The sequence below is a fragment of the Patiria miniata genome, unplaced genomic scaffold (genome assembly GCF_015706575.1).
Source record: "Patiria miniata isolate m_02_andy unplaced genomic scaffold, ASM1570657v1 HiC_scaffold_24, whole genome shotgun sequence".
In the NCBI taxonomy this organism is placed as follows: domain Eukaryota; kingdom Metazoa; phylum Echinodermata; class Asteroidea; order Valvatida; family Asterinidae; genus Patiria; species Patiria miniata.
In genome coordinates this window covers 1,004,631-1,032,565 of record NW_024037063.1, presented here as the reverse complement: position 1 = coordinate 1,032,565, position 27,935 = coordinate 1,004,631, and the positions used below count along the sequence as shown (strand labels likewise).

General features: G+C 40.0%; 1 protein-coding gene across 4 annotated transcripts; it reads right to left on the bottom strand.

Moving 5' to 3' along the window:
- Positions 1-911: 911 nt before the first annotated feature.
- On the bottom strand, positions 912-27,935 carry LOC119732150 (rho GTPase-activating protein 24-like). Of its 4 annotated transcripts, none has more exons than XM_038205558.1 (7): positions 27,868-27,935; positions 22,439-22,542; positions 9,431-9,698; positions 7,441-7,566; positions 6,602-6,734; positions 4,670-5,876; positions 912-3,921 (listed from the first exon to the last, which is right to left on the bottom strand). In XM_038205558.1, exons 3-7 carry the CDS (start codon positions 9,675-9,677, stop codon positions 3,835-3,837), a joined length of 1,800 nt encoding a protein of 599 aa, XP_038061486.1. In that variant the 5' UTR covers positions 9,678-9,698; positions 22,439-22,542; positions 27,868-27,935; the 3' UTR covers positions 912-3,834. The 4 variants fall into 4 exon arrangements, with proteins under 4 accessions (XP_038061486.1, XP_038061485.1, XP_038061487.1 ...); XM_038205557.1 differs by having other exon boundaries at positions 27,753-27,916; XM_038205559.1 differs by having other exon boundaries at positions 27,864-27,916.

Sequence of the window (27,935 nt, the reverse complement as noted above, 5' to 3'; positions counted from 1 at the left end):
TTTGTGCGCACCAAATTAATAAACTTTTTCAGTCATTCCTTCAGTGAAAAAAGCGAATTTGTATAAATTTCAAGAAATCCAAAATTTTTTTTTTACAGTAACTTCATCAGAGCGTGTAACGTAAATAAAATAGTTCGTCCATTTATTTGAATGGGCCATCGTTGTACGAAATCGTTTGGAGAATAGTTGTTTTCAAAATGTACTACTAGAGTGACTGAATGCTACTCTACTGCTAAAGAAATGATGCCCAAAAGAGGGCGCTATTGTTCACCCGCACATCGATGGTTGAACAAAACTTGTGAAAAGGGTGTGGTCGATGTTAATACGGCATGATGATAAAAGAATTTCATCCCGCTCCATATTTCGTATAATTTACAACTTTCCATGGACATAACAATTTAAAAACGTGTACTTGATTTAAGCATTTTATTTTTTTTTCAATTATACAATGAAATACTCGAGCCTGACGACCAAGGAGGCGGACATGAATATTAGTGTCCTTATTTACTACCCTTAGAACTAAGATTGTTCTTGGGCCAGGGGCTAGCGTTTTACAAGCAGGGGTTACAAAATTGGTACAGATTTTGCCAAATTGTCAAATTATTCCCGAAAATTATACCCAAAATTTCCAAAAGCGAAAATAAATGCTCTGAAAACCAGCTCCGCAAAAATCACAAAAACAAGCAAATTGCTTGCCCGAGAATTTGCATTCAGAAGTTGGGCCTGTTGTTTCACTTCGATTTTTAAGTAAAAAATTATGTTGTTTTTCGAAGTAATTCGTAAGTCGATTTACTACTACTAGGCAAAGATTGATGACTCCCCCCCCCCCCCCCCGAAAAAAAGAGAAACCAATCACTAGAGGGCGCTACCGGGTTTCAACTGTTCACAAAACTGAGAACACTCATAAAACGTTCCTGGAAAGAATTCTTTATTAATTCCCAAAGCACCATGATGTTGTATGAAACAAGCAAGACGTATATAGAAGCTACATTCGGATGACTTGCATTAGAAATCACACAAACATTCATCACATAATGTAATATAAAGAATACTGTAATTTTGTACAGCTGAAAAACATGACATGTTTTCAAAAAATCAACTGTTAAACCAAAAACTGCAAATATAAAAGAAATCAAGTTGTTTTTTTTTAGTAAATAAGTTAGAAGTCACCCATATAAAATGGGGTTCTACAGGGCGAGTCAAAAAAAGCAGAACCCAAACCCCAAAAATTATATTTCATATTTAAAAAAAAATATGTAGGACCAAAAATAACAATGACTGGAAAGCCAATTTAATAAGTTACTTATATAATGAAAAAAAAATTACTGAAATTGCTCAATCCGTTCAAAGAATATCACCACTTAACGCAAGGACCCTAAAACCCGTTTCTTCCCAAAAAAACACCATTATTGTGTATTCTTAACAACAAAGAAAATGACACACAATACTTGTTTCAACAACTGTCAACATCTGTAGTACACAATATCTTTATTATGTTTGGACGAAAGAGGTTTTAGGGTCATTGTGTTAAAATGAACAGATTAAGCAATTTCAGTAATTTTTCATCTAATGGTAGCTTATGAAAGTGGCTTTCCAGTCATTATTTTTGGTGCTACAAATCTTTTTTAAATATGAAATATAATTTTTGGGTTTGGGTTCCGCTTTTTTTTTTGGGCTCACCCTGTAGTCCAAGACTCCAATCCACCCTACTCACAACCCACCACCCATGATGGTGAATGACATTTTCACAAAAATCCGAGGGATTTAAATACCAAAAGCTGTTCAGTTGTCCAGAAAAGCATGGACAGTTTTGAATGTTTAAAGTGCACTTTTCAATAAAATTTAGCAAAAAAAAAAGGATTTTATATAGTTTTCATACATTGAAGAGGAGAAAGTTGCACAGAATATGATCTTTAAAAAAATGCATAGCATGACCCCTTTAAGGTTAAACCTGTCAAATATATTTCACACAATAAGATTGTCTCGACTTATAAGTGTTATTCTTTACTGACAAATGAAAAGTTCCATCATCCATAAGTATACATTTATGGACGATTTTTACATTATATAATGTGTACACATCTAAAGCCTGTGATATAATGACAAGAAAAGAAATTAAAGCAATTCCACTATACACCCATTAATTACAATATTCAAAATTGAGACTTTTATTTACATGTATTGAAAACTTCCAATGTAAACTTCACTGTTGATTTTGTCGGTAGAGCTTAACATGTAACTGAATTATTTTCTTTTTTTTTGATGTTGCAAAGTTTTGTGAGAGAAGTCCTGCCAATGTTCATACAAAACATGCTTAGGGCCATTAAAAACCTAACATCCTTGTTCAAAAATGAGTAAAATAAACTTCTATGGAGAACCTAAAAGCAAAATATATACAAACCAAAGAACAAAGAAACTCATAAGGTCCCGGGCACAATACGTTATGCACCATAATACTTTTTCTCTTTGATTAAATTAGATACAAATGCTCGTTATACATTTCACCACATGGACGCAATACGGGTATATCACAAACCAAATATGCAAATTGATAAGAAAATTAAAACATACACTTTTGAAAAAAAAAAAAAAATCACACTTGGATCAAGCCTTTCATATTCTCTTCATAAAAGTAGAAAAAAAATCAATAAAATACATTTTACTTCTGCAAGTTCATGATTTGAGTTGCTACAAAAAAGGGCAAAATGGTAAAGAATGTTTAGATGTTTAACTATTTTACACAAACCTACATTGTAGTTATACTTGTACACCTTTTTTTATAGAGTTATAAAAATAGACGTTTGGACTCTACAAACAAAATATTATGTACCTCTAGATTGCTAAAGGCACAAGTATACATAACATAAGTATACATCTTGTAAATTGACTTGTTCAAATTCGTGACACTTCCAGAAAAAAAAAATATCGCACATACATGATCATATGTCACATATATGATTCAAGGCACACTTTTGCACAGTAGCATATAAGAGAAACCCCAGCACCAATATATTATTTACAACACGTGATTTGCATATTACCAGACTATTTCAGAGTGGGAGATTCCTTCAAAATTTTCATTTCAAATTTTATTTCAATCCTAATTCTAACAGTGTCAACCTATATATATATCTAATATTTGTGCATAGCACATAATGAAGAGAAGAAAAAAAATTGGAAGATCAAATAGAGTGAAGTGTAGTAAGATTTTTCTTTTGTGGTTTATTAAAAAAACAATTCTTGCATAATTTTTCTGCAGGAGCAATCCATTAAATGGAGTGGCATAAAAAAAAATTACATGCTGATTACATATGCTGAAAGGGTGTACAATCTTACCATCAGCTTCCTAAATAAATCGGCCAGCATGTGATAGGAAAATCCCATGTACATGTAGTCAACGCACACTATGCTGTGAGAGTTCTATCAAGCTTGTTGACGTCATTCCATAAGTGGTTCTAAAATACTGAAGACACGTCAACAATCAAAGATGTACATAGTATATTACAACAGAGATTATTTTACATTTAAGTGGGCAAGACACACACATGCAGTTTGAGCAAAATGCTGGGGATGGTTTCGGAGAAATAATGCTTGATAAAAAGAAAACGATGTCGGTTTGTAATTGATAAAAACCCAAGGTGGACGCAACATGACACGCCATGAGATGGTCGCTGTGCAGGGGCCATGTTGCATTCCTTTCACTTTACTCGGTCAGGCTTTGTGTTCCATCAGCAACTGGTACCCGCCAGGTTGGTAAGCAACGTTGTCCCTGTTGGAGACGGGTGACCTCGGGGGAGACCAGGCGCACCGACGACGGCAGTGTGATTAGCCAGGTCACTTGGGGCCGTACTCTGCGATGAAGGCATTCAGTTGCTTCAAGAGCTGCTTGTTCCTGTCCTCCGTTGCTTTCTTGGCGGTCTCCTAGAGGGGCGAAAAATCATACAAATTAAAAGAATATGTCACAGGACATCTATCAACTAATACCCCTGGCTAAGGCTTCATGGTTGTTCATTTGGAGACTACTTCATAACCTCATAATATTCACAATGAAAGCCGAATTCTCACTGGTCCATTCACCATAACATGTCAGCCACTAGTTCTGCTATTTACCAAGCGCCAACATGAGAATTTGGGAACAGTGTAAATACATATGCGGGGATGACTATTGCAAGGCTTACCCAGGTGAAAGTCTTCTACGCATGCGATTTACCAAGCAATCATGGAACTATCGCACAGGGTTATTGCACATGCGTGAACACTGCCCTAGCTATATACAAACAAAATGGCAGCACACACAGGGCATCAAGTACTCCTCAGCTTCATCTCGGGAGGTAATATCGTCTATCCATCCTTTGACTATGTTATATTTGTATATTACAGCGTTCGGGACGATGTCCCTACATTCTTTTTAGATCAACTGCCACAGGTTGCGCATTAGTCAAGAAACTCTCCACAATCACATCATTTTACGCTTTTATTTATAAAGAACATCATTTGCTCGTGTTTGTTCTTCTTTAAAATGAAAGGAAAGACTACATAAGAAGTGGAATTCAAAGAAAGTCCAAGGAAACAGGAGCTGGGGAATGGAAGAGGCAGCCCAAAACCAAGACTCTACGGTAGATCACCTAGGTTTCAGATTTGGTAAGGGTATTAAACAAATTCTGGTCACCTCATTCTGGAGCTGGATCTCCAGTCCCTCACATTTGATCTTCCATTTCACCATCTCCGTCTTAAGAGCTGCGATCTCCTCCACAAGTTTCACAGGAGACGACGAGACGTAGTCAGAAGAGTGTAGAGGCGCACTCTCTGGGGTCCCTGCCGTTAGGTCAACTCCCAGAGAGGCGGATTTCCTCTTGGGGGAGGTATGTGGCTGATTCCTCTTGGGGGAGGTATGTGGCTGATTCGAGCTCGGTAAGAGAGGGGGTGGTAAAGGCTGATCAAAGCTTGTCAGTGTGTCCAGGTTGCTCATCGGAGACAAGGTCGGTGATGCTGGCGTAATGGTCGCATCCAGGTCTACACGAGAAGTGTTTTGAGAGTTAACCTCAGAATGGCCACTCAAGTGTTCACTGCTTGACTCGAGCGTGCTGGAATCCGACTGCGAGGTATCGTCCTGGAAACCGAATGCGCCGTCTACGCTGTAGCTGCGCTTGGTAAAAGCAAGACTCGCTGAGACCTTAATCCAGTCAGATTCCAAGTCAAGCAGTAGACTCTCGTGATTGACTCCGTCCTTCTTTTCCCGAGGTGGTCGGACAGGAGGAGTCTGCACTTTATCCTGGAGTTCTTTCAGCAAGTCAACACTCTCCGGTGAAGACGTTGCATTGCGTCCCATTTTCCTTGGAGGTGGGGTTGGAAGCGGTTTGTCTTTCCCTTTGGTTTTGATCATCGTTTGGAAGATCTGATCGTTTGGCGGAAACATTTCATCGTGCTCTCGGATCAACAAGTGAAGGAACTTCTGGCTCATAGTAGTTGTCTCCATCAGAGAGGTAGCGTTCTCAAGGCGAGGCCGGAAGATGTTTGGGCCGAAGACAGTGGCCAGGTTGAGCATGCCCATGCGGTTGTAGCTCTCGTAGCTCTGCACATCGTGCAGGAACTCGCAGAGGTACTTGAGGAGGTTGTAGTTGGTTCGGGGGAGGAGGGCTAGCTGTTGGATCAGCTCCTTCTTGCCTTCTTCCTCGCGCTCCTGGTGGAGTTTAATGCCGTCATAAAAGCTCTGGTAGTGCTGCCAGGGGATGAGGGGCTCGGGGAGCAAGCGCAGATACAGCTTGAACAAAGAGGCGATGGTGTGGATGTCGGTATTCATGGCTCTGAAGTCTGGCTTCTCCCCACAGTCAAACCTCTCCTGAAGCTCCTTGATCAGGCTGACCCGGCCTGGTAGCCTGCCATACAATACAAGGCAAAAAGGACAAAGATTAGAACAACACTGAATTTAGTTCAGTCCATCCAAGGTATATCACAAGTAATAGGTGATGAACAATAACAAAGGAATGCCTCTGTCACAATCTGTTTGAATAACTTTTGACAGTTGTTACCCAGCTAACAGTGGTTACCAGCTAAAAGAGGTTTCCAGCTAACAACGGTTACTAGCTAAAAGAGGTTTCCAACTCACAGCGGTTACCAGCTAAAAGTGGTTACCAGCTAAAAGAGGTTACCAGCTGAAAGAGGTTACCAGTTAAAAGAGATTAAAAACCAAAATATCAACTAATATTCGTGGCTTTGTCAGTGAGTCACAGGTTTCCAGCCGAAACAGATTACCAACTAAAACAGGCTACTAGCTGAAACAGGTTACCAGCTGAAACAGTTACCAGCCAAAATGTCAGGTAATCTTCACAACTTTTTCAGGGAATCTCAGCTGACAGGTTACCAGCCAAAACGGATTACCAGCTTAAACAGGGCACCAGCTGAAACAGGTTGCCAGCCAAAATGTCAAGTGATCTTCACGCCTTTTTCAGTGAATCTCAGCTGTAATATTTTAACCAAAGTCGCTTAGCAGCTTCACAATATCCTTGCCTCGGGTGGTAGGCCTATAGCCTGTTTTTGCTTTGTACGTGTCTCTGCTTTGCAAAACTCGGCTTCTTTTTGCCGAGTATCCTCAACAGCTCACCTGAAGATGCCCTCTTCTTGCAGCCCTCGTTCCCTGAGCTGCTCGACACACTGCTCCACGATGGACGGGATCTGCTTGGTACTCGTCGTGCTCTCATTGGTGATGGTGTCCAAGAGACTCTGGCCAAATATCCCTGAAAAAAAAACACACCAAAATTGGACATACATGTACATGTACTTACCACTGGTCACTAACCCTAAAAACCCCCCTTGAGTGATTTACTAGGAACCTTCCTCACTCTTGCAAGGTCCAACACCTCATAGTAACTCAACACCCCAAACTGTAGGACATTGATTATGGTGGTATGCCTGACACCGTGTAAAGTATGATCAGTTTACTAGTGCAGTACTCACTCCAACAGCTTCCAACAAACCCTCGTCTGGGAGTTTGACTGGATGGGGACATTAAGGGTTAAAATCAAGTAGATTATTCAGTTGGGCAAGTGTCTCCTATAAAGCTAAAACAGCTTACCAACAAGTATGGAAGTTCTGTGGTAGCACCATGTGAATATTATCTCTTTTAAGCTGTGAGGTCATGGGTTTGAGACCCCCCCCCCACCCCTAGTAACTTGTGAGTTTTATCTCGCAAGCACTAAGAAAACACCGAGTATACAGTGTTTATATAAGACATTGGCAAAACACAAAATCCAATATAAACAGACAATAAAACAGAAACCAAAAGTAAAATGCTGTTTCACATGTGTTCATTTTCTTCACTTCATAATCCTACAAGAATTCCTCGACTGGAATCCTGAAATCCTTTTCCTTTTTTTTCGGTTTCCTTTTCAAATCGGTTGGCATCTTTCCAGAGGCCATTTAAGCAGACAGTCACATCCTTACCTCCGCCCTTCTGCTTGTAGATGGCTCGGCGGACTGACTGGACCCACTCGTCCACGTCTTGTACACTGCAGCCCCACAGCAGGAAGGTCTCGTGGCTGCTGGTCAGCTTGGCTGGACCGTCCACTCCTGGAGATAACAAAATGAAGAAGATTGAGATCATTTAAAGGGAATGTACATCATTGGCTTTTGCTGTAGTTTTCAGAAATGAACTATTTGAGGGGTTAGTATAATAGATCAAATATTGTTCCACTGACACGTTTGAAGTTTTGTGATCGAAAATGCTGGAAAAACCAAGAAAAACAAAAATGTTCAAGTAGTCTGGTTCCTTGACTCCACTAAAGACAAAATGGATCAATTTATAAATGCCGGAAAATTGTAAGGTAAGGGAACCAGTCTAGCTGGCCTGCAACCGTTCATGAACATGTAACCAATAGCAAACAAAATTTGGACTGAAAAAAGTGTAAAGTTGGAGCAGTAGTTGAAAAATAGTTTTCCAACGGTGGTCAGCCGACCACCGTTGGAAATGTATTACAAAAATACAATTTTCTTGAAAATGACTTCACACCAGGTGCCATAATTTTACAGGATGCTTTAGACTGTCATTTACCAACATCCTAGTAAGGTATTTCGTAAAAACTTGGTAGTTTTATTTTTCGATGTTTGCAAATGTTGTATTTTCCCTTTAACCATTGCTCTTTTGGTGTAGTTTAGGGCATATCATTTGACATGCCAATGCACTCCAGCAGAAGTGAATTGGCAGATGTTTAAGGCTCCAACTAGCGCACATACCACAGACATGGCCAGAGGGGTGTTTAACAAAACATGAGGTAAAATTGTTCAACAAAATCGTTGGAACATTGTGAATTTGTGACTTGTTTGGACTTTTTGACCGAAATATTTTTTCGGCTCAGGCCATTATAAGCGTCCAGGCCCCTAGCTGGTTTTAAACGTACTTGTAATAAACAGGCCATAAAACAAGCACATTTTTTCCCTCATTGCACAGTTCAAGCACATTAGACCTTGATCATGCTGCCACCATTTCAGTCATATTCCCTGTATCCAATAAATGTACTGAATGATAATTGTTTTGTGCAAAAAGGAACCAGACTATTTTTCCTCCCAGCCTCGCTTTGGTTACGTTGATCTGAATGGGAAAAATCAAGATGGCCGCAACATGATAATGGTCTATAATCTATACAGCACATGTGACCAGGACTTGAGTTGGAGTCAACCATTATACTGAAATCTAGACCTATTCCTTATGTGTGTTTTTTTTTTAAAGTTTATTAAAACAAATAATTATTTTAACAAATAATTTTTTTATTTTTTTTATTTTTTTTTTAGAACAAATAATGAAAAACGGTTTCTGACTTTAATCCTTGATCTCCCTTTATAGTCTTGAGGAAGTTCTGCATGTCATTGGACTCTACAGACATTCACTGTATAAAAGGAAATTCAATTGACAGTGCAGCCAGACAGATTTGTCAAACTTAAATATCCACAGATTTCTGGGGACATATCTTGGCCAGGAGCCCCAGTGCACTCTGTGTGAAGCTTGAGTAACGATGTCAGTTGGCAGTGGGGCTGATGAAGATACATGGGAATTTTGCAAGACAAGGAGAAGATATACAAAAAGAAAAATAGATCTTTTGCATTGCAGCCATCATTGAGGTAAAAGCTTCTGCCCCTCAGGGATCTACGCAGGAGTACACCTCTTGTGAAGTCATTATTACCGAATTAAGTACTTTTACAAATTTGACAAAAACGTTTTCCAGACATGTTTAACTGAATGCTTCATATTTCATCATGTTTCAACAAACGTTTCATAATCTAACACATTTAACCAGGCCACAGGTAATTTTTACAACTAATTATCATTCACATACCGGTATGGTTTTATGAGGAGTCACTTATCCAATCAGGTCTGTTCTTTTACACATGAATATACAGGACAGGACGGGAATATCTTTGTCGGGGGGAAAAACCTCACCTGGAAGAATCTCAAAAAGAAACTTTCCCGGATCGTCAGGATTCACTGGCCGCTTCTCCACCCGGTTGTTGCGCAGCGGTATGGTACCCAGGGGCCGAGGCTCGTCCTCCCTCAGGAAGTAATGCAAGTACTCGCCCTGGAGGATGAAGTACCGGCGCTGCCATGTCTTGAAGGGTCCGCCCTGTTTCTTCAGCCAGCCCTTGTGAGTGATATCGTCCCGGGACAGGTTGAAAGTCCGGTCGGTCATCCTGCGATGGGGATAACTCTCCTGAACATACCAACCGAAACAAAAGAAAGAATAACTTAGTGAAGGGGGAACATTTTTTTTTGCATACTCAATAGATACTTAACCACTTCGCGCTGGAGGCGGCGATAACACGCACTGGCTGTTTTTGTACACAGGCACAGCTGACGGGTTAAGACATCAAGATTGCCTCGACTCGCCTCTGGGTGACATCTAAACATGCTAATCCCTCGTGCCTTTTGTACACACACACACAAAGTCCATGTAGTCTGTGGAGGCAGACCGTGTGCTGACCGTTGTGTGGGCTGTTGATCACAGCCTATTGTTGTACAATTTACGCTCCAGTGCACACCCCGGAGTATTGAAACATGAGACTTAATTCGGCAAGAAATATCGTACTAATACTGCTGAAATCACTCTTGCAAATCGGTATTTGCCTTTTGAAAATTTCGGCAAAAATAAACCTGACGCGAAGTGGTTTAAAAAGTTTAACATATTGATATTTAGAGAAGATTGGCTTCGTTTTTGAGATTTCAGGTCCCTGACATGGAGGACTCTGGATGAGAATGAGTAATGTTATGCTTCAGGAACATCAATCTTAAATTATGAGATGGCTCAGTGGACTTCAGGTTCAGGTTTGTTTATTTTCCACAGTATCAAAAAAGCAACGAAAAATTACAAGATCATTTAAAGAAAATCAAATACAATTATACCATTTTACTAAGCAAATTTTACAAAATTGATGCAAAGAAATAGGCCCTATGCGTTAAGAAATCTAGATACTAGGTAATTGTGATACTGCAGAGGGATGCATTTAGAAAGCACAGCTTATATTCAATGGTCCCTTATTTACATGCATATATGCATTGAGATAGGAATAAAAGAATGTTAATCGAACCATTCAGGTCCGTTGCCGAGTCACCAATGAACAAAATGTAATAGTAGGTCTCAATGCACATGCATGTTTGCAAGAAAAAAAGGAAACAAAACAATTTACAACTAACATTTATACAAGAATGTGGACTAATATACTGCAATAGCCAAAACATAACAAGCAACGTACATGTACATGTATTAGGCAAGTCTGAATGTAGTTTTTATTCACTCACCTTTATGTGCAATATGTTTCAATCGTGTTTTTGATTTACAACGTGTGGATACATCAACTTCCTACATGCGAATGGACAGATTCAGTACGAATGAACTGATGCATAAATTACTGAAAAAAAAACAACCTAATAACAAAACCTGAAACCTACATGTACATGTAAACAAAAACATCGATGAGTGACACTAAGAGCAGTTACAAACACCCTCAACTATCCAATGTATGATTGCAATTGAAAGTGCAAGTTTGTGGGTAGGACATTTTCAAATCTAGGCTGAGTAATTGCAAGAATCCTGTCCACATGAATAAATGCCGGTGGGTGTCCTTCGAACAAACCTAGGCAGGAAAAACCCTCTCAACACCAGAGAGGTCACCCATACCGCATGGCTAAAATTAGATCCAATGGATCAATTGTGAAATGACGCATTTGGGACCGTTTTATATATTTATTTTTTTGATTGGGGGGGGGGGGGCTTGCATAAAAGGCTGGGTTAACAATATGATGAGCAATCATTACATTGCACTGTACCTTCTGAGAACAAATAGAATGTACACATATTAACTCTTTCAGTGCCAAAGTCGTACATGTACGAGGTATATTATTTCAAAATCGCCAACCTCGTACATGTACAAAATAATGTTCGTACCTAAAATCGCCAAACCTCGTACATGTACGAGGTCGCTCTCGCTCTTTCTAATAATATCATTTTCATTCAGTTATACGACCTGTTTTTATTTGTTTCACTGGGGGCAGCGCTGACACTCGTATTTTCTGCAAAAAGTGCGGAATTCCCCTGTGTGCAGGACAGTGTTTCAGGGTGTATCACTATGTATGCGACTACTATTGACTTTCCAATATACCAAGGATATACCAGAGAGCAGCAACAACAAATTTAGTGAGTAAAACTTATTTACTTTTTTTTTTTTTTTTACAGAATTTTGAACAATTAACAAAAACGCTCGAAGTTGGGCACTTTAGGGTTAAACTTTTCAAATTTCGCGGGCACTGAAAGAGTTAAAATTACAGTGCACCACTGCCGCGTAAGCAATGAAAGCTGGTTTTAGTAAGGTCTGTTTCATAATGCTGGGCTCATACTTTGGGTGTGCATCGGAACCGTAGACCCGGGTACCAGACCTCTGATGTCAGGAACCAGTTCCAGATTATGGAATCGGGTACCCATAACCAACTTTACAAATTATTTAGGAACTTCACAGACAACGAAAAAGAAAGATTTTGAATGCTATTTTGTGGGGAATTTCCAAAATGAAAACCAGGCCACATGAAAAACCAAAAACAGATTTAATGTTTAATGTGCATTTTAACTCGTGTCAGGTGACGCTTGCAAAAGTTGCAGTTTACATGTATTCTGTAAAGCTACATGTATTTAAAGGGAATATACAACATTTGCAAACATCGAAAAATAAAACTACCAAGTTTTTGCGAAATACCTTAATAGGATGTTGGTAAATGACAGTCTAAAGCATCCTGTAAAATTATGGCACCTGGTATACTGTCATTTTCAAGAAAAGTGGTATTTTTGTATCAATTTCCAACGCTGATCGGCCGATCAGCGTTGGAAACAACTGGCTTTTTTTTCAAATACTGGCCCCAATTGACCATTGCACTTGTTTGCAATCGATTACAAACCTATGAACGGGTACGAGCCAGCTAGACTGGTTCCCTGACCTTACAATTCCCCAATGTATGTAAACTAGTCTGTTTCTTCTTATATGGAGTCAGGGAACCAGACTACAGGAAAATGATCGTTTTTCTTGGTTTTTATAGCATTTGCGAACCCAAACCTCCTAAAAGTCAGTGTAACTATATTTGCTTTATATTTCCAACCCTCCAATTCCATCCATTTCTGAAATTTACAGCAAAAGCAAATGATGTATATTCCCTTTAAAGCCCGAGTCCATCATTTGCAGCTATCCAAAAAAGTAACTGGCGTAACTATTGTTGAAAAACATACTGGTTGAAAGATAGTAAGGGGACTAAACTCCCTGTGAAATTATCCTTTCTGGCAAGCTCTCATTTTGAAGAAATCAACGAAAGAAGGCATTTCCAACGGTGCTTCTTAAGACGCACCGTAGGAAAATTTAAATTAGTTGTTCGTTTTGTTATTCGGCGCAGCGCGCACAAGCATTGGAACGACGCACAGGCGCGCACGGTTGCTATAATTCGTCGGATCAGTGCGCGACAGCGCATAAAGCTGCAATTCAAAACAATTTGAAACATGATTTAGCAACTTTTGATTTTAAATTGAGATCCTAGAATGCTGTTTTTCTCGGAATATAAAGCTGTAGCTGAGCTGAAACTTCATCAAGTAAGTTGTTCAGTATCCTTCATTAGATTTTGAACACTTTTGTTGCTTCAAACGAACAAAATGTACTAATTACAAATGATGGACTATAGCTTTAAAGCTCTTTAGATAATTACCAGGATTTGAATTTTGGGGTTGGGTTTCTTTTAACAGGTACCCATGTACCTTTTACATACATATTTGTACCTCAATAGGGTACCAGTTTCCTGTGTTATTTCAATAGGGTACGTACTCGGTCCCCCGTCCTACCTGTGACACCACACTGCCACTGTTATAAGAATTTGCCATATACATGTTCAGTCCTTAAAATATATCCTAAACAAAGTCATGAAATCAAATTATACATACTTGGTATGTTCTATAGTGAAAATTATGAGGAAGTTATGATTTGTTTTTTAAAGGCACAGTAATGTTATTGTTCCAATATTTTTGTCTTTACAAATGAAAATCAAATACATACATTGTAGGCCTATATTTTCCTTCCCGAAATCTAGTTTGCAATTTTTTTTGTAGATCATACTTTTTTATGTAATTTAAAATGACATGAAAACATGCAAAATTGAACTGTGTCAATCAACTGTGTTCTTCAGGGATTAACAACTAAATTTACTTTGCAACACTGATTTTGTTGTTGTTAATAAGCGTGCAGTGCAAGATACTCAAGTGACCCCCCCCCAAAAAAAAAAGCTTTTGAAAAGTTGGTTTCTCTCAGAGATCAAATGTCAGAGCGAATAAAAACTACAGAAAAAAGCTGACAAAGCTAGCGAAGGTGTTAGTACCTAGGAAAAAAATAGTGCATTCATCTCCAGTCAACCATTTGCACTTAAACTTCCAGGTCATCTACATGTATATAAACTCTTACTGTGATTACTGCATGAAAAGTACATGTACATGTACACATGTGCCTGTTCACACAAAGAAAACTACTTACATGTAAATATGAATCATGATTTATCACATGTATCCAACTTTCTGTGGACTACTATTGCACATCCGTGCTCCTTCACACGTAATGCTATGTACATGTACATGTTCTTGTATACATGTACATGTATTTGTTTTTTTTTAACGCAAGTCCATGTTTCGTAATGCCTGGATCCAGCTGTCCGGAAGTTTCAATGGAACGTGTGTAGAATTTGACTGCAGGGGCTCAAACATTTGTCAAAGTGAAATCTACATGTACTTTCTCTAACGGATCACGCATGTGTTCATTCGATTACAAACACCAATTCCAGGAACAAAGGAACTTGAAGTCTGAACCAGGATGCTAAAAAAAAATTCCAACTTGTATTAAAGAAATATTTGACTATTATATTCGATTTTGAAATGCATGCACCAGCCTAAAAACTGGCCGCCGATCAGATTTGTGTGCACCAGCAACTTGTCAACAACTGACCAAGAGCTTGTAAAAAATAATACAAAGAACATCAAAAGAAAATCATGCGCAAAAGTGGTATATATTTCAACAAAAGTGTGGCAGAAATTTGACAAACAATAAAGCTACACTTAAATACGTTTTTCATTCTCTCCATCAGACCGGGGCGCCCACATTTTTCAAATATTTGACTTGAAAATAAAGAAGCTCTTTGGATATTCTGTTGATATTTGAGTATTTTCAGAATTCTCGGCACAGCCTATAGTCAATGCCTAATGTCTAACTGAGGCATGTGACAACATTTAAAATGAAGTAGCAATGGAAAATATCTTGTTAAAGGGAATATACAACATTTGCAAACATTGAAAAATATAACTACCAAGTTTTTACAAAATACCTTACTAGGATGTTGGTAAATGACAGTCTAAAGCATCCTGTACAATTATGGCACCTGGTGTGAAGTCATTTTCATGAAAATGGTAATTTTGTATAAATTTCCAATGGTGGTCGGCTGACCACCGTTGGAAAAATCTAACTATTTTTTAACTACTGCTCCAAATTCACCATTTTTTCAGTCCAAATATTGTTTGCTATTGGTTACATGTTCATGAAAGGGTGCAGGCCAGCTAGACTGGTTCCCTTACCTTACAATTTGCCGGCATCTATAAATTCATCCATTTTATCTTTAGTGGAGTCAGGGAACCAGACAACTCCGCCATTTGTGTTTTTCTTGGTTTTTCTAGCATTTTCGAACAGAAAACTTCAAACATGTCAGTGTAACAATATTTGATCTATTATACCACTAACCCCTCAAATAGTTCATTTCTGAAAATAACAGCAAAAGCCAATGATGTACATTCCCTTTAATTATAAATACACATGTACACACAAAATTGATGGCTAATAAAATGGTTAAAAAAAAATAATTTACATGATGCTTTGTACCTGTCCAGTCGTCAAGTACTACATGCAAGATTTTTCCTGAAATGTTTTGTTTGGTACGTTTCCGGGTGATTGTGAACAGATCCTAGCAGGTTTTCACAATGCCTGGCATATGCTGCGACAAAAGTAAAAGTTTAGTTGAAATTCCTTCTAAAAATAGTGTAGTCACGTCAAAGCACTATGGTAACCATCATTATAAATTGCATAAAAGTCACAGGCTTGTTTACACAGTTCTGAATGACGAATGAAGAAAAATTTACGGACAGCAATGATTCTATTTAAATTCTCATACAGTACGTGTTCCTGTACAGTAAAATAGCCTACACATGCAGCTTTAAATTATATACAACCCTTTTTTTGGCTATAATTTTCATAAATGAACGGATTTGGGGGTTATTTGTATGTATATTGTTCCACTGAACTGTTTACAATTTTATGTTCATGGATGCCAGGAACAAAAAATCAAGAAAAAAAATGCTGTTCTTGTACTGTAGTATAGTTCCCTGACCCTACAATTCAGACAAAATGGGACAATTTATAGACGTCCAAAAATAGTCAGGTTAGGGAACCAGACTACCGGTAGCTGGCTTATGCTCATTCACGGGTACCGGTGTGTTACCGATTGCAAACAAAATGTTGACTTACTAAATTTGGTCTAACTAAATTTGTTCAATTGAAAAAAAGCTGTTTTTTTTCCCAACGATGTTTTGCCGAGCCATCATTGGAAAATGATACAAAAAAACAACACTTTTCTTGAAAATGACAGCATTCCAGGCACAATTATTTCACATAATGCTTTAGACTGCGATTTATACTTACAGTCAAGACAGGTATTTCATAATAATTTGGTAGTTTTATTTTTTAATGTTTGCAAATGTTATACATTACCTTTAAGCAAACAGAGAAAAAAGTAAACAGCAAATTGTGCACTTGCTCCCCTGGAAATAATTTTACATGCAATAGGTTTTGAAGATTCACTAAATCTTGAGGATTTCCTTTAAATTTTGTTATAGAAGATTAATACCATTACATGTACATGTACCTCAAGTCAGAAACTGTAAGATCCAATTTAAACAACTGCACTTCATTTATTAAAGCGAAAAAAAAATCACAATATTTTTTTTTTAATCCAGGTTTGGAAATTGTAATCATGGATTCTGCCCTTGTATCACCACTCCCTGCCATAAACTGTGTGTCTACTGTCTAAGTTTGAGTACGGTACTTCATCTCGAGAACAATTAACTTTTCATCAAGTCTGAGTCCACGTCAACAAAATGTTGAGTCAGACACCACATTTACCGCAGGTTGTCTCTGTTATCACTTATAGTGATACAGCTCAAAACTATAAAGCACTCAGAGAGCGCAAACCTCCGCCAAGGCTAAACAATTCCCCGCCATATTGTCAGTACACCCAAAAGAAATACTCGCATAAATGGTGAAGAATCCTTTAAAAACTCCTGGATCCAGATCCAGATCCGGATCACTTCCAAAATCTGATCGATTTGTAGTTGTACCAAGGACCACCCTAACAAAATGTTCATGCAAATCCGTCCATAACTTTTGAGTTATCTTTTTAACAAACAAACCAACTCACCAACAGCCTAACCAAGTCTGATGTTCAAAGACATAACCTCCTTGGCGGAGCTAATTATACATGTAACTGCGAGGAAAAACATGTGACACATAGTTACATGTAAACCATAAAAGACACTAGACGTACACATTTGTCAAATATGAACATGGACACTGACAAAACAAACCTTGTAATGAGTATATCCGGTACATTTACTACATGTATACATAAGTATACAGTAAGTATACATGTACACGCACGTGAGGTTTTAAAATGGTGGCGTGCACAGTTGATGAACCAACCTTGTGCCTACGAGAGCTCCGCAGGTGGTGCCCGTGCCGCACATGCGGGGCAAAGCCCAGGCTATTCAGCGTCATGCTGCGCACTTTGGTCTGTATGTTACACGTCTCATCGCTGCGTTGCCGCCGGTGGGTGTACTTGGGGGCGCGAGGTGGCTTGACCCGTTCCATCGTTGCAATGTGGTGCTCCTTGGGACGCGAGCTCTTAGTGTAGAAGCTCCGCCGAGACGAATTCCGTCTGGCCAGCATGTCTCAAGACGTCTTGGGGGGGGGGGTGTTGATGACTTCTCCTTTCCTTGTTAGAGTTCCCCTGATGCACAAGGGTAACGCTGCGAGGCACTCACGCGGATGTGGAACAGGAAATCCTAATTAACTTTGCGGATCGTTTGATTCTGAGGAGGGCAGAGTGTATGGGGCAGCGCGTCCCACGGGAGCTACTATAGAAGCTGACTTCAGGGAGTCCATGCTTCCGTCTAATGAAGAGTTTCCCCCTTCAGGATGAGTGAGTACAAAGGCCTAGCTTCTCTTTTTCTGTGATGTTAATGTATGGAGGAAGTGGTCGGCAGCTGTTTTTTTGGCCCCTCCCAGACACGTGCTCAGGTACCCCTGATCAACTCGCAGAGGGGTCAAGGCGAGGCAACTGAATGCACTCGAAACTTGGAACGCTCAGCGCGACAAGTGTGACGTTCATCATCACGAATGTGCCAACGCACTATGAGCGACGTGCCTCGGACCCAACGCACAGTGTTACGGAGGACAATTCAGTCGATTGAACTGGGATCTCCATGCTACCAGCTGACAGGAACCAGGCTAATCTTGACAAACTCATGGGCAACCCAACATGTTTGTTACCGTACTGTCATGACGACTCTAGAGATGACAATGATCAAACTACAGAGAAATGAGTAAGTATTCCATGGCTGGGCCAGAGAAAATTGTTGAGGGCTTTGTAGCCCATCTACAAATGTCTGATAAATTACAGAAGTTTAGAAGGTAAGTGTACAATGTACAATTATGTACGTGACTTCTACAAATGTATTGTAGGCTTAGAATATTCCTATTTGAAGGTAACAGTCAAATCATTTTGGGAACATATAAATACATTTCAATGCCAATGATATGCAAGTCCTTAATCGTAACTCCCTAGGCATTTTTGCAAAGATGCAACCTCGATCCTGCAAAATCCTCCAACCACCTGTACCTCCATGTAAAAATTGCATACAGCCTCAATCCTGCAAAATCCTCCCTTATTTCTTGAATGTGGCCCTTGGAGGGGTGACCACTGCCTCAATCCTGCAAAATCCTCCAGCAATCACTGTCAATATGTTTGAGGCAGAGCCAGTGACATCCTGGAGCAGTGCGGAGGATTTCAAGTATAATCTAGGCCTAAATGTATGAACGGCTGAGCATAAGCAACACAAGGTCTGGCCCAAGACCTTGACACAGTGCATCCTCCAAAATCAGCCACACATTTCTACCATGCATGTAGCCTCAATCCTGCAAAATCCTTCATTTTGCCAAGATGATTTTGGAGGATTTGGGAAGGTTAGGGTTAAATACTCTTATATTATGCCTATGGAATTAATAGTCTTTAGCTGATATACTAGAATTTAAAGGGAATATACAACATTTGCAAACATCGAAAAATAAAACTACAAAGTTTTTGCGAAATACCTTAATAGGATGTTGGTAAATGACAGTCTAAAGCATCCTGTAAAATTATGGCACCTGGTATACTGTTATTTAAAGAAAATTGGTATTTTTGTATCAATTTCCAATGCTGATCGGCCGATCAGCGTTGGAAACAACTGGCTTTTTTTCAAATACTGGCCCCAATTGACCATTGCACTTGTTTGCAATCGATTACAAACCTATGAACGGGTACGAGCCAGCTAGACTGGTTCCCTGACCTTACAATTCCCCAATGTATGTAAACTGCTCTGTTTCTTCTTATATGGAGTCAGGGAACCAGACTACAGGAAAATGATCGTTTTTCTAGGTTTTTATAGCATTTTCGAACCCAAAACCTCCAAAAAGTCAGTGTAACTATATTTGCTTTATATTTCCAACCCCCCCAATTCCATCCATTTCTGAAAATTACAGCAAAAGCAAATGATGTATATTCTCTTTAAAAACAAAATACAATTGATATCAAGCCGATACCTTAGGGTCATAATAAATCGTATGAAGTAATTGTGGGAAAATGTCTTGCTGCTGGGGGCAAGTTCGCGCAAGAACTATTGTTGAACAATGGTTAACCATAGTTCGACTAAAGTTAGCCTTTCGACCAAAGTTAGCCTAACTCTGTCTAGTCGACGATGGTTGACTACGCTAGTCGACTATTTGGAACCAGCCTACTGGGGCTGGTTGCATCGCTGGATACCAAAAGCCGCGCGCATTCATAACGTACAGCAGGGAGCCAGGACCCAGAAGTTTTGCGATGACATTTTGACCAGCGTTTGACTAGAGACGTTCGCACATTGCTATTAGTGCGCAGGCGTAAGGTACGTCACAAATCAGCCACTAGTCGACTAATGGTCCTTGTCCGAACTTGCTCTGGGACATAAGTACCATAATCCCTCAGTGCAGGGTTTCAACTTACATCGTGGCCACAATGCAGAAGGCTGCTCCACCTGTTCATTGTGCATGTGATGAACACAGGGATGTCCTGTCAGGAAGGTCTTGCTAAAAGTAAAATCTGAGCCTTTTCCTTCAAAATGCTACACATGCACACTAAAACCAGTTCGTGTCGGAGGACGTGATAACACACAATGGCTGTTTTTATACACGTCAAGATTGCCTCGACTTGCCTCCGGGTGACGTCTAAACACGCTAATCCCTGGTGGTGTTTGTACTCACACACAAAGTCCGTGAAATCTGTGGAGGCGGACCGTGTGTTGATCTTGAATTGGCCGCTGAGCACGACGTATTGGACATTCCAGTGCACACCTCGGAGTATTGAAACATATGAGGTTTCGGCAAGAAATATCGTACAAATACTGTTGAAATGACTCTTGGGAATAAGTATTTGTGGCGTTTGGCTGCACATATGGAAAATTTTGCCTTTTGCAAAAATCGAAATTTTTCAGCAAAAATAATCCCGGCGCGAAGTGGTTAAACAAGCGTAGAATATTGCCAGTTGTTCGTTGTGGTCAAGAACATTGCATTTTTCACTCCAATAACGTTGGATATACAGACGTGTGTGAAAATTGCTTGAGCTAGCAAGTCGCAAGCGAACAGTACTGCAGGATAAATCAACTAGAGATTCTTTGAACATGTACAACAAAGTACAGTTCATGTACATCCTGGTGTAATGTGTACACACACTGCATTTGTTACAGGTATACTGTGTATTTCGTGGACTACCAAAATATACACTTTGATTTCTGGTACATGTACGTACATCAGTCAATACGTTTTTCCTGATACCAGTTGGCAGTGATTTCCACACACGTGCACACATGACGTGAACAGTTTCTGAGTAACCCACTGCACTTTCAGTTCCTGTTTATACAAACATGACAAATAAACACAGTTCGTTCTGATTGCCAGCGTACGTATGGACTAAATCAGGCTACCACGATTAGGAAACCAACTTGACCAGGGCCCAATTTCATGCCGCTACTATTACTCTATTTTCTGCTTACAGAGCCTTTGTCTATTTCATGGAAATCGTAAGCAGTAAGCACAGCAAACGGCTGACTTACCTCAGACATGTCAGAGGAAAAAGTTGCTTTAAAACTTTAATAGAAATGTCCCTGCACTCGCAACGTCTGTTGTACATCCATGCTAGGCCTGGGCGAGTTGTGGATTTTTCTACTCGAGTACTCGCAAAGAAATTACTCACGAGTACATGTAGTTGAGTACTCGTGAGTAGTTAACCAAATTCCCACAAAAGCAGGAAAATGACTTATACACGTTAGTATGACGTGAAGTAACTTGCGAGCAATTTACTTGCAAGTCACACCACATTCGTTAGCACTGAGACATCCTTACTGTGCGACATTTTGGGTCATTTTTTTTGTGGACGAATGGAATCCCAGGCAGAGAGAGGTAGAGGGAGTGATTCCCCATTTGCACGGGACGTATTAAAGATATAGTCCATCATTTGTAATTTGTGCATTTTGTTCGTTTGAAGCAACAGATGTGTTCAAAATCTAATAAAAGATACTGAACAACTAACCTGATGAAGTTTCAGCTCAGCTTCAGCTGTATATTCCGAGAAAAACAGCATTCTAGGATCTCAATTTCAAATCAAAAGTTGCTGAATCATGTTTTGAAATGGGCCTGAATTCAGCGTCCGAGACGCGTTCTCACTGAGCCGATTGCAGCTATATATGCCATGTCGTGCACTGATCCGACGAATTATAGCAACCACGCGCGTGCGTCTTGCCAGTGCTAACAAAACGAACTACTAATTTAAATTTTCCTACAGTGCGTCTTAAGACGCACCGTTGGAAAGGCCTTCTTTCGTTGATTACTTCAAAATGACAAGCTTGCCAGAAAGAATAATTTCACAGGGAGTTTAGTCGCCTTACTATCTTTCAACCAAGTATGTTTTTCAACAATCATTACGCCAGTTACTTTTCGGATGGCTGCAAATGATGGACTATAGCTTTAAGCAGTGAACCCTAAACCCTAATTTGCTACTCGTGAGTCCCTGCTTCTACTCGCGCCAGGACAAGTACTCAGTAGATTAAAAAAACATCATAAACTACTCGTGAGTATTCGAGTTACTCGCCCAGCGGCAATCCACAACTTGAAATAGTGCTTAAGATTAGCACAATTTCCTGCTATTATTTGAGCACAACTTTTCTGCTTACTGTTATTACATGCAAGCAGTGCCATGAAATTAAGCAGGCCCAATTTCATAGAGCTGCTTAAGCACAAAATTTGCTTAAGCACGAAAAAACATTGCTTAGTAAAATTGGGTTACCGGCCAAAACTGCATGCGATGTACATTGCTTGTGACTGGTATTCAGCGGTTGTTTACTTAGCATAACAATCGCATGGAGTTTTGGCCGGTAACCTGATTTTATTAAGCAAGACGTTTTTGTGCTTAAGCAAATTTTGTGCTTAAGCAGCTCTATGAAATTGGCCCCAGGTCTGTTAGTGCTACACTGATTCCCTAAATTATACATACCTGCAGCCGACTGCTTGAAATGTCAAACGACAATCACTGTTGTACTCTTCCAGGGTTCATCCACGAAGAAGTGTTCCTCATTCAAATTTACATGCCGTTCAATTCTGCAAGGAAAAAAAATGAATAATATTTTTGCAGGAAAAATTAACTGTACATCGGGTATACAATGTGAAGTTCAACAAAGGAAGTTGAAGTACATGACGCTTTCGCTTGGCTAGATATTCAGGAAGTTTCTGGGATTTTTTTTTTTTTTTTTTTTGACGGCCCTGGCATGCAACCCTGATGCACATCTACATCTACATGACATCTGACATTTATCCTTGTGGCTTGAAGAAATATCCCATGTATACAGGATACAACTCAAATGAAAACAATTAGATTTGATGCTAAATATACATACGATACGTAAAGCTTTATATGGGAAATAAATATAAATGTCTGCATAGTTTTTACTTTTATCACTGCAAGTTTGTCTTCAAGACACCAAATTAATTTTTTTATTTTTTTTTTGGCATTTAAAGCACGGGTACTGGTATTTGGCAAATTTTGTACAACTGCGCAAATTAGACCCATACCAGTTGGTCCATGTTCAAGTACATGTACCTCTAGGATTCTTCAGGAATTTATTTTTTTTTGCGGACCTGTCATGCAACCCTGATGCACATCTACATGACATCTGACATTTATCCTTGTGGCTTGAAGAAATTATCCCATGCAGGATGCAACTGAAATGAAAACAATTAGATATGATGCTAAAAATAAACATACTTATAATATACCTGAAACCGTATTTGAAATAAATTTTATATGACTGAATGGTTTTTACTTTTATCACTGCAAGTTTGTCTTTTAGACACCGCATTAGGCCAAAAAAAACAATAAGTCGGTCTCTGGTCAGCGCGCGCGTCGATTTTTTTTTCTTTTTCAACAGCGCCCTCTATTGCCGCACCTCCTCAATTTTTTTTACCAAAGACCACCAAGGAATGGGAAATTGCACCAAGGCAAATGATCGAGAGCACCAAGGCAAATTATGGAGGACACCACTGTACATGAGGACACCAAGTAGCAAAATAGTACCCCACCTTGTCTGTACAATCCAAGCTTGAAGAAAAAAAAAAAAAAGCCAAAAAAAAAAAAAAGCCGCGTCCCCGCATCAATTCCAGGACTTTGGTCTGACCAGAGACCGAATATTTTTGTTGGGGGCCTTAATCTTGTTTTGTTTTTTGGCATTCAAAGCACAGGTAAGTGGCAAACTTTGTACAGCCTACTGCGCAAATTAGACCCTTACATGTACATGTACTACTTGGATTCTTCAGGAAGTAATACATTCTGAGGTAGCTAAAGAGCTCTGAAAACTCAAAAACTCCAATTTCCTCCAGCCCTAGGTACTTCTGCATGGAATCTTCTAAACTGAAACGTTTAAAATTCAGTGCTTGTAATCTCTAAATCCCTTATGACATGAAGTGGTTTGTGGCTGAGCCAGACAATCCTGTTATGTCCCAACTACATGTAGATAATTGGTCCCAACTTGTTGGGACTGTCCCTTAGTGTTCCAACTGGAACACTTAACTCGGGACTGTCCCGGTGTAGCATGAATTTAGGTTTTATGAAATACTGACTCATTGGTGGTATTGCGCATGCTCATGCATAGATAATTAGGAGAGCAACCAGTCATGTGAGAGGGTTTAACCAATTAAAGGGAAAAAGAGTCCGATTTTCATACCAGGCCTATTTTCATATGACACCGGCTTAATTAAAGACAGAGTGGACCAATTGCAATGTTTGCAATTGTTTCAAGTCAAATGTTGCCGAGTCATATATTTTGAATTGCACCCGAAATCAGCATCTTGGACACGTTCTCATTCGCGATTGCAGCTACGCGATGTCACGCACTAGAGCAAGGAAATATTAGCAATTGCGCGCGCGTGTACATCGTGTCAACCCTTGTGCATACCCTTTCACAGATTCACCCAAGTACAAACCAACTACTAACAGATATTTCCAAAAATGTGTCACTTTACACATCTTTGGAAATGACCTTCTTGTATTGTTTTCTTCAAAATGATAGCCTGCCAGAAGGAATTATGTCATACCGACAGGCAGTTTAGTGTCATTACTATCTTTAACTTTAAACTTAAGTGAGCTTTTTAACAATATTTTGGTCGGTCACTTTTTGGAGAGCTGCAAATGGTCCACTCTGCCAGTGGCGGTTCTACGGGGGGGGGGGGGGGGGGGGGGGGGGGGGGCTAAGGGGAGCTTTAGCCCCTCCAAAATTGTGTCTAGCCCCCCCCCCCCCAAAAAAAATTCCATAAAAAAAAAGAAATGCACTAGCAAAATGTAAGAACTTGACGTACAAGGGAACAGTCTCCCCTAGATGAGAAGGGTGCATTAACACTTATAGTTTACTATAGTGTGCCTGATTGTAGGATATTATATCAGCGCTCCCCACTGAAAATATTGGCACAAGCCCCCCCCCCCCCCCCCCCCCCTCCCCCCCCCCCCCCCTCCCCCCAACGTATTGATTTTCAGAGGCCTAAGTGTCCGGAGAAAATAACCTGTCTACATTTCAGCACGCCTCCCTGAAAAAAATTCTGGATCCACCTTGCTAGCCCCCCCCCAAAAAAAAAATATTGGCTCTAGAACCGCGCCTGCACTCTGCCTTGAAGTTGGGACTGTGGTCCAGTTGGGGCGTAACGATCCAAAAATCCAACAAAGCAAACCTGAATATATGAATAAATATTATGGTACGTAAATCAGATTCTTGGCAAAAAAAACCCAAAAGGGGACGTCAGGATACCGCATTGTACGTTCTTTTTGGGAAGTAATTGGGAAAGAGTCCCATACATGGCCATCAGTAATTTTTCCCTTAAATGATCTATCAGCCATCAGAAAGTGATAATATGTCCTAAAAAGTCAAAATTAGCAGGGACAAATTTTGAATTTTTACTGAGAAAACACTTAAAAATTTTCAGACCAGTCCCATAGGGTTTGTGCACAGGTAGCTAGGATGATCCTTAGCGTTATGCACAGGGTGACAAGTGATGGCCAGGTATGGGAATCTTTCCAGTAATTTATGCAGGACTAAACGTGGAAGAAATACTGCTTTAAAAAAAATACAAGTATGCGCCTTGTCCGAAAATTTGGGACTCTCACAATACTGTGTATGAGGACAATCAAACTAGATCATGTAGACAGTAGACAGAACGATGTAATATTTGCATCGACCTGTCTGAAATGTTTAGATAAACACCTGTTGATGTTGAGAACAGCTTCTCCAGCTCATCAGGATTTCGAGTTAGAAACTAGAGGTCAAGCTAGGAACTTGTAAAACATATTTTTGTCGTAAACAATGGTAAACTAGTTACTACACGACTACCCAATCAAAACAAAGTACTGTTTTTGGCGGGGACCCTAGCTAGGATGATCTTTAGCGTTATGTTTATGCATAACGCTAGGAAACTCACAATAGCAAAACTGGCAATTTTTTTCAGATACGAAAAGGTTAATAATATATTCAATATTGAAGTATTATACTAATACAGTATGAAGTACAGACCTATAATGCACCAAATGATGAAAAGATGAATAGTAAAATACTGACAACTCACGTTTTTCCAGATAATTTTTGGAGGTCTGTTTTTGTCAACTCACACTGAAGCACACTCAAAATGACTGTCGAGTGTAAACACGTCACAGGTCAACGCAAGGTACTTTGCATTAAGTAGCACGCATTGTTTACCAGCGCTAAGCAATGGTCGGGTGCGCTTCCACCGCCACTGTTTTCCATGTTGAATATGTATACCAGACGACTGTTACATGTTGCTATTAGTTGAGATAAGTATCACAACACACGTCAGGGCACCACATAGCCCCACTAGTGTGGCCGTCGGTATGCTGCGCTGAACCTTTGGCCACACACCGTGGTACCGCGCGCTACTGAGGACGAAGTTTTCATAAAAATTCAGGGCAGTTTCTTACATTCTCAGTTTCTTACTTTCTTATGGTTGTATTCTATGATGTCTCACCTGTCACTTCTGGGATGCTTAGGTCTAATGATGTTCCATTTTCCGAGATATTCTTAAATCTTTCTGGAGTCCATATGCACTCGTGAAACGTCTGGTGATGGCAGCCATTTTGAATGGGACAAGAGATGACCTCAAGCTGTGACGTCGCGTGTATGCAAATTGCTTGTCGAGCGCGCGAGGGCGCGAGTTGCAAATGCGACGGCTGTTTCCTGTACCATGCATTTATCGTCAGGGGGCCACGTGCACCGATTTCTATTCAGGATCTACGGCACAGAAAACAGCCGTCGCATTTGCAACTCGCGCCCTCGCGCGCTCGACAAGCAATTTGCATAAACGCGACGTCACAGCTTGAGGTCATCTCTTGTCACATTCAAAATGGCTGCCACCACCAGACGTTTCACGAGTGCATATGGGCTCCAGAAAGATTGAAGAATATCTCGGAAAATGGAACATCATTAGACCTAAGCATCCCAGAAGTGACAGGTGAGACATCATAGAATACAACCATAAGAAAGTAAGAAACTAAGAATGTAAGAAACTGCCCTGAATTTTTATGAAAACTTCGTCCTCAGTAGCGCGTGGTACCACGGTGTGTGGCCAAAGGTTCAGCGCAGCATACCGACGGCCACACTCGTGGGGCTAGGCACCACAATCAATATATCAGAATATGACATGAAACAGTCGTATACAATCTGGATGGTATTGTGGGGTTGGGGACACAATCCAAATATCTTGAAGTGACTGCATGGTGGCGATGTTTAAGCCAGCAAGAAAATGTGTATGCATGAGGCAATGAAAAGACAGTCGTATTTGTTGACATGTTTGTAACAAAGGTCTCCTCAGTTTCAGCCAAAATATACGTAAGAAGTGAACATCTCTGGTTTTATTTATCATTCAAGTACTGGAAAAAGTTTAGCAACTATTATTATCCAGGTTTTAAGACAGTTCTCTCCGTTTTGAGGAATATATTGCAAATGACATGGTTCTGAAAGAGATGTGCAATAGCTAGCGGGGACCCATGCATGATGCATGATCAGTCCTACATTAAGTGTATGACTGGGGCTCTCCAGCCTCCAGCCTTCTTTCCCCAATGCTCCAACAGCCTTCTTTCCCCAATGCTCCAACAGCCTTCTTTCCCCAACAGCCTTCTTTTCCCAAAGCTCCAACAGGCAACATAACCAAACCACTAGTGCACTGGCAACTTAACTGGACAAGGAGGAAGCCTCAAGATTGAAAACATCCCGAGTTCCACCGACAAATCAATCAGTTTAATCAAGGGATTTACTCACCAGCACCGTCGCTGAAACACAAACCAGTGTTATGAATTTTCTCCCAACACTTTGAACATGCAATCGGATTATTTAAGATAATATACTGGAATGGCAAAGAGCATGACCTACTTACGATTCCAGTTTACTTCCGCAACGTAGCCGACTCAGCTCAACTTCCTAGAGCCCCTACCCTAGCGCTTA

What these genes read in the sequence shown, in the direction of transcription:
- LOC119732150 (XM_038205556.1), bottom strand. Translation starts at nt 17,544, where the DNA reads ATGCTGGCCAGACGGAATTCGTCTCGGCGGAGCTTCTACACTAAGAGC. An exon ending in GGAGCTCTCGTAGGCACAAG is followed by an intron (nt 9,699 to 17,298) that starts GTTGGTTCATCA and finishes TGGTATGTTCAG; the next exon opens with GAGAGTTATCCCCATCGCAG. An exon ending in CTACAAGCAGAAGGGCGGAG is followed by an intron (nt 6,735 to 7,440) that starts GTAAGGATGTGA and finishes TTTTTTTTTCAG; the next exon opens with GGATATTTGGCCAGAGTCTC.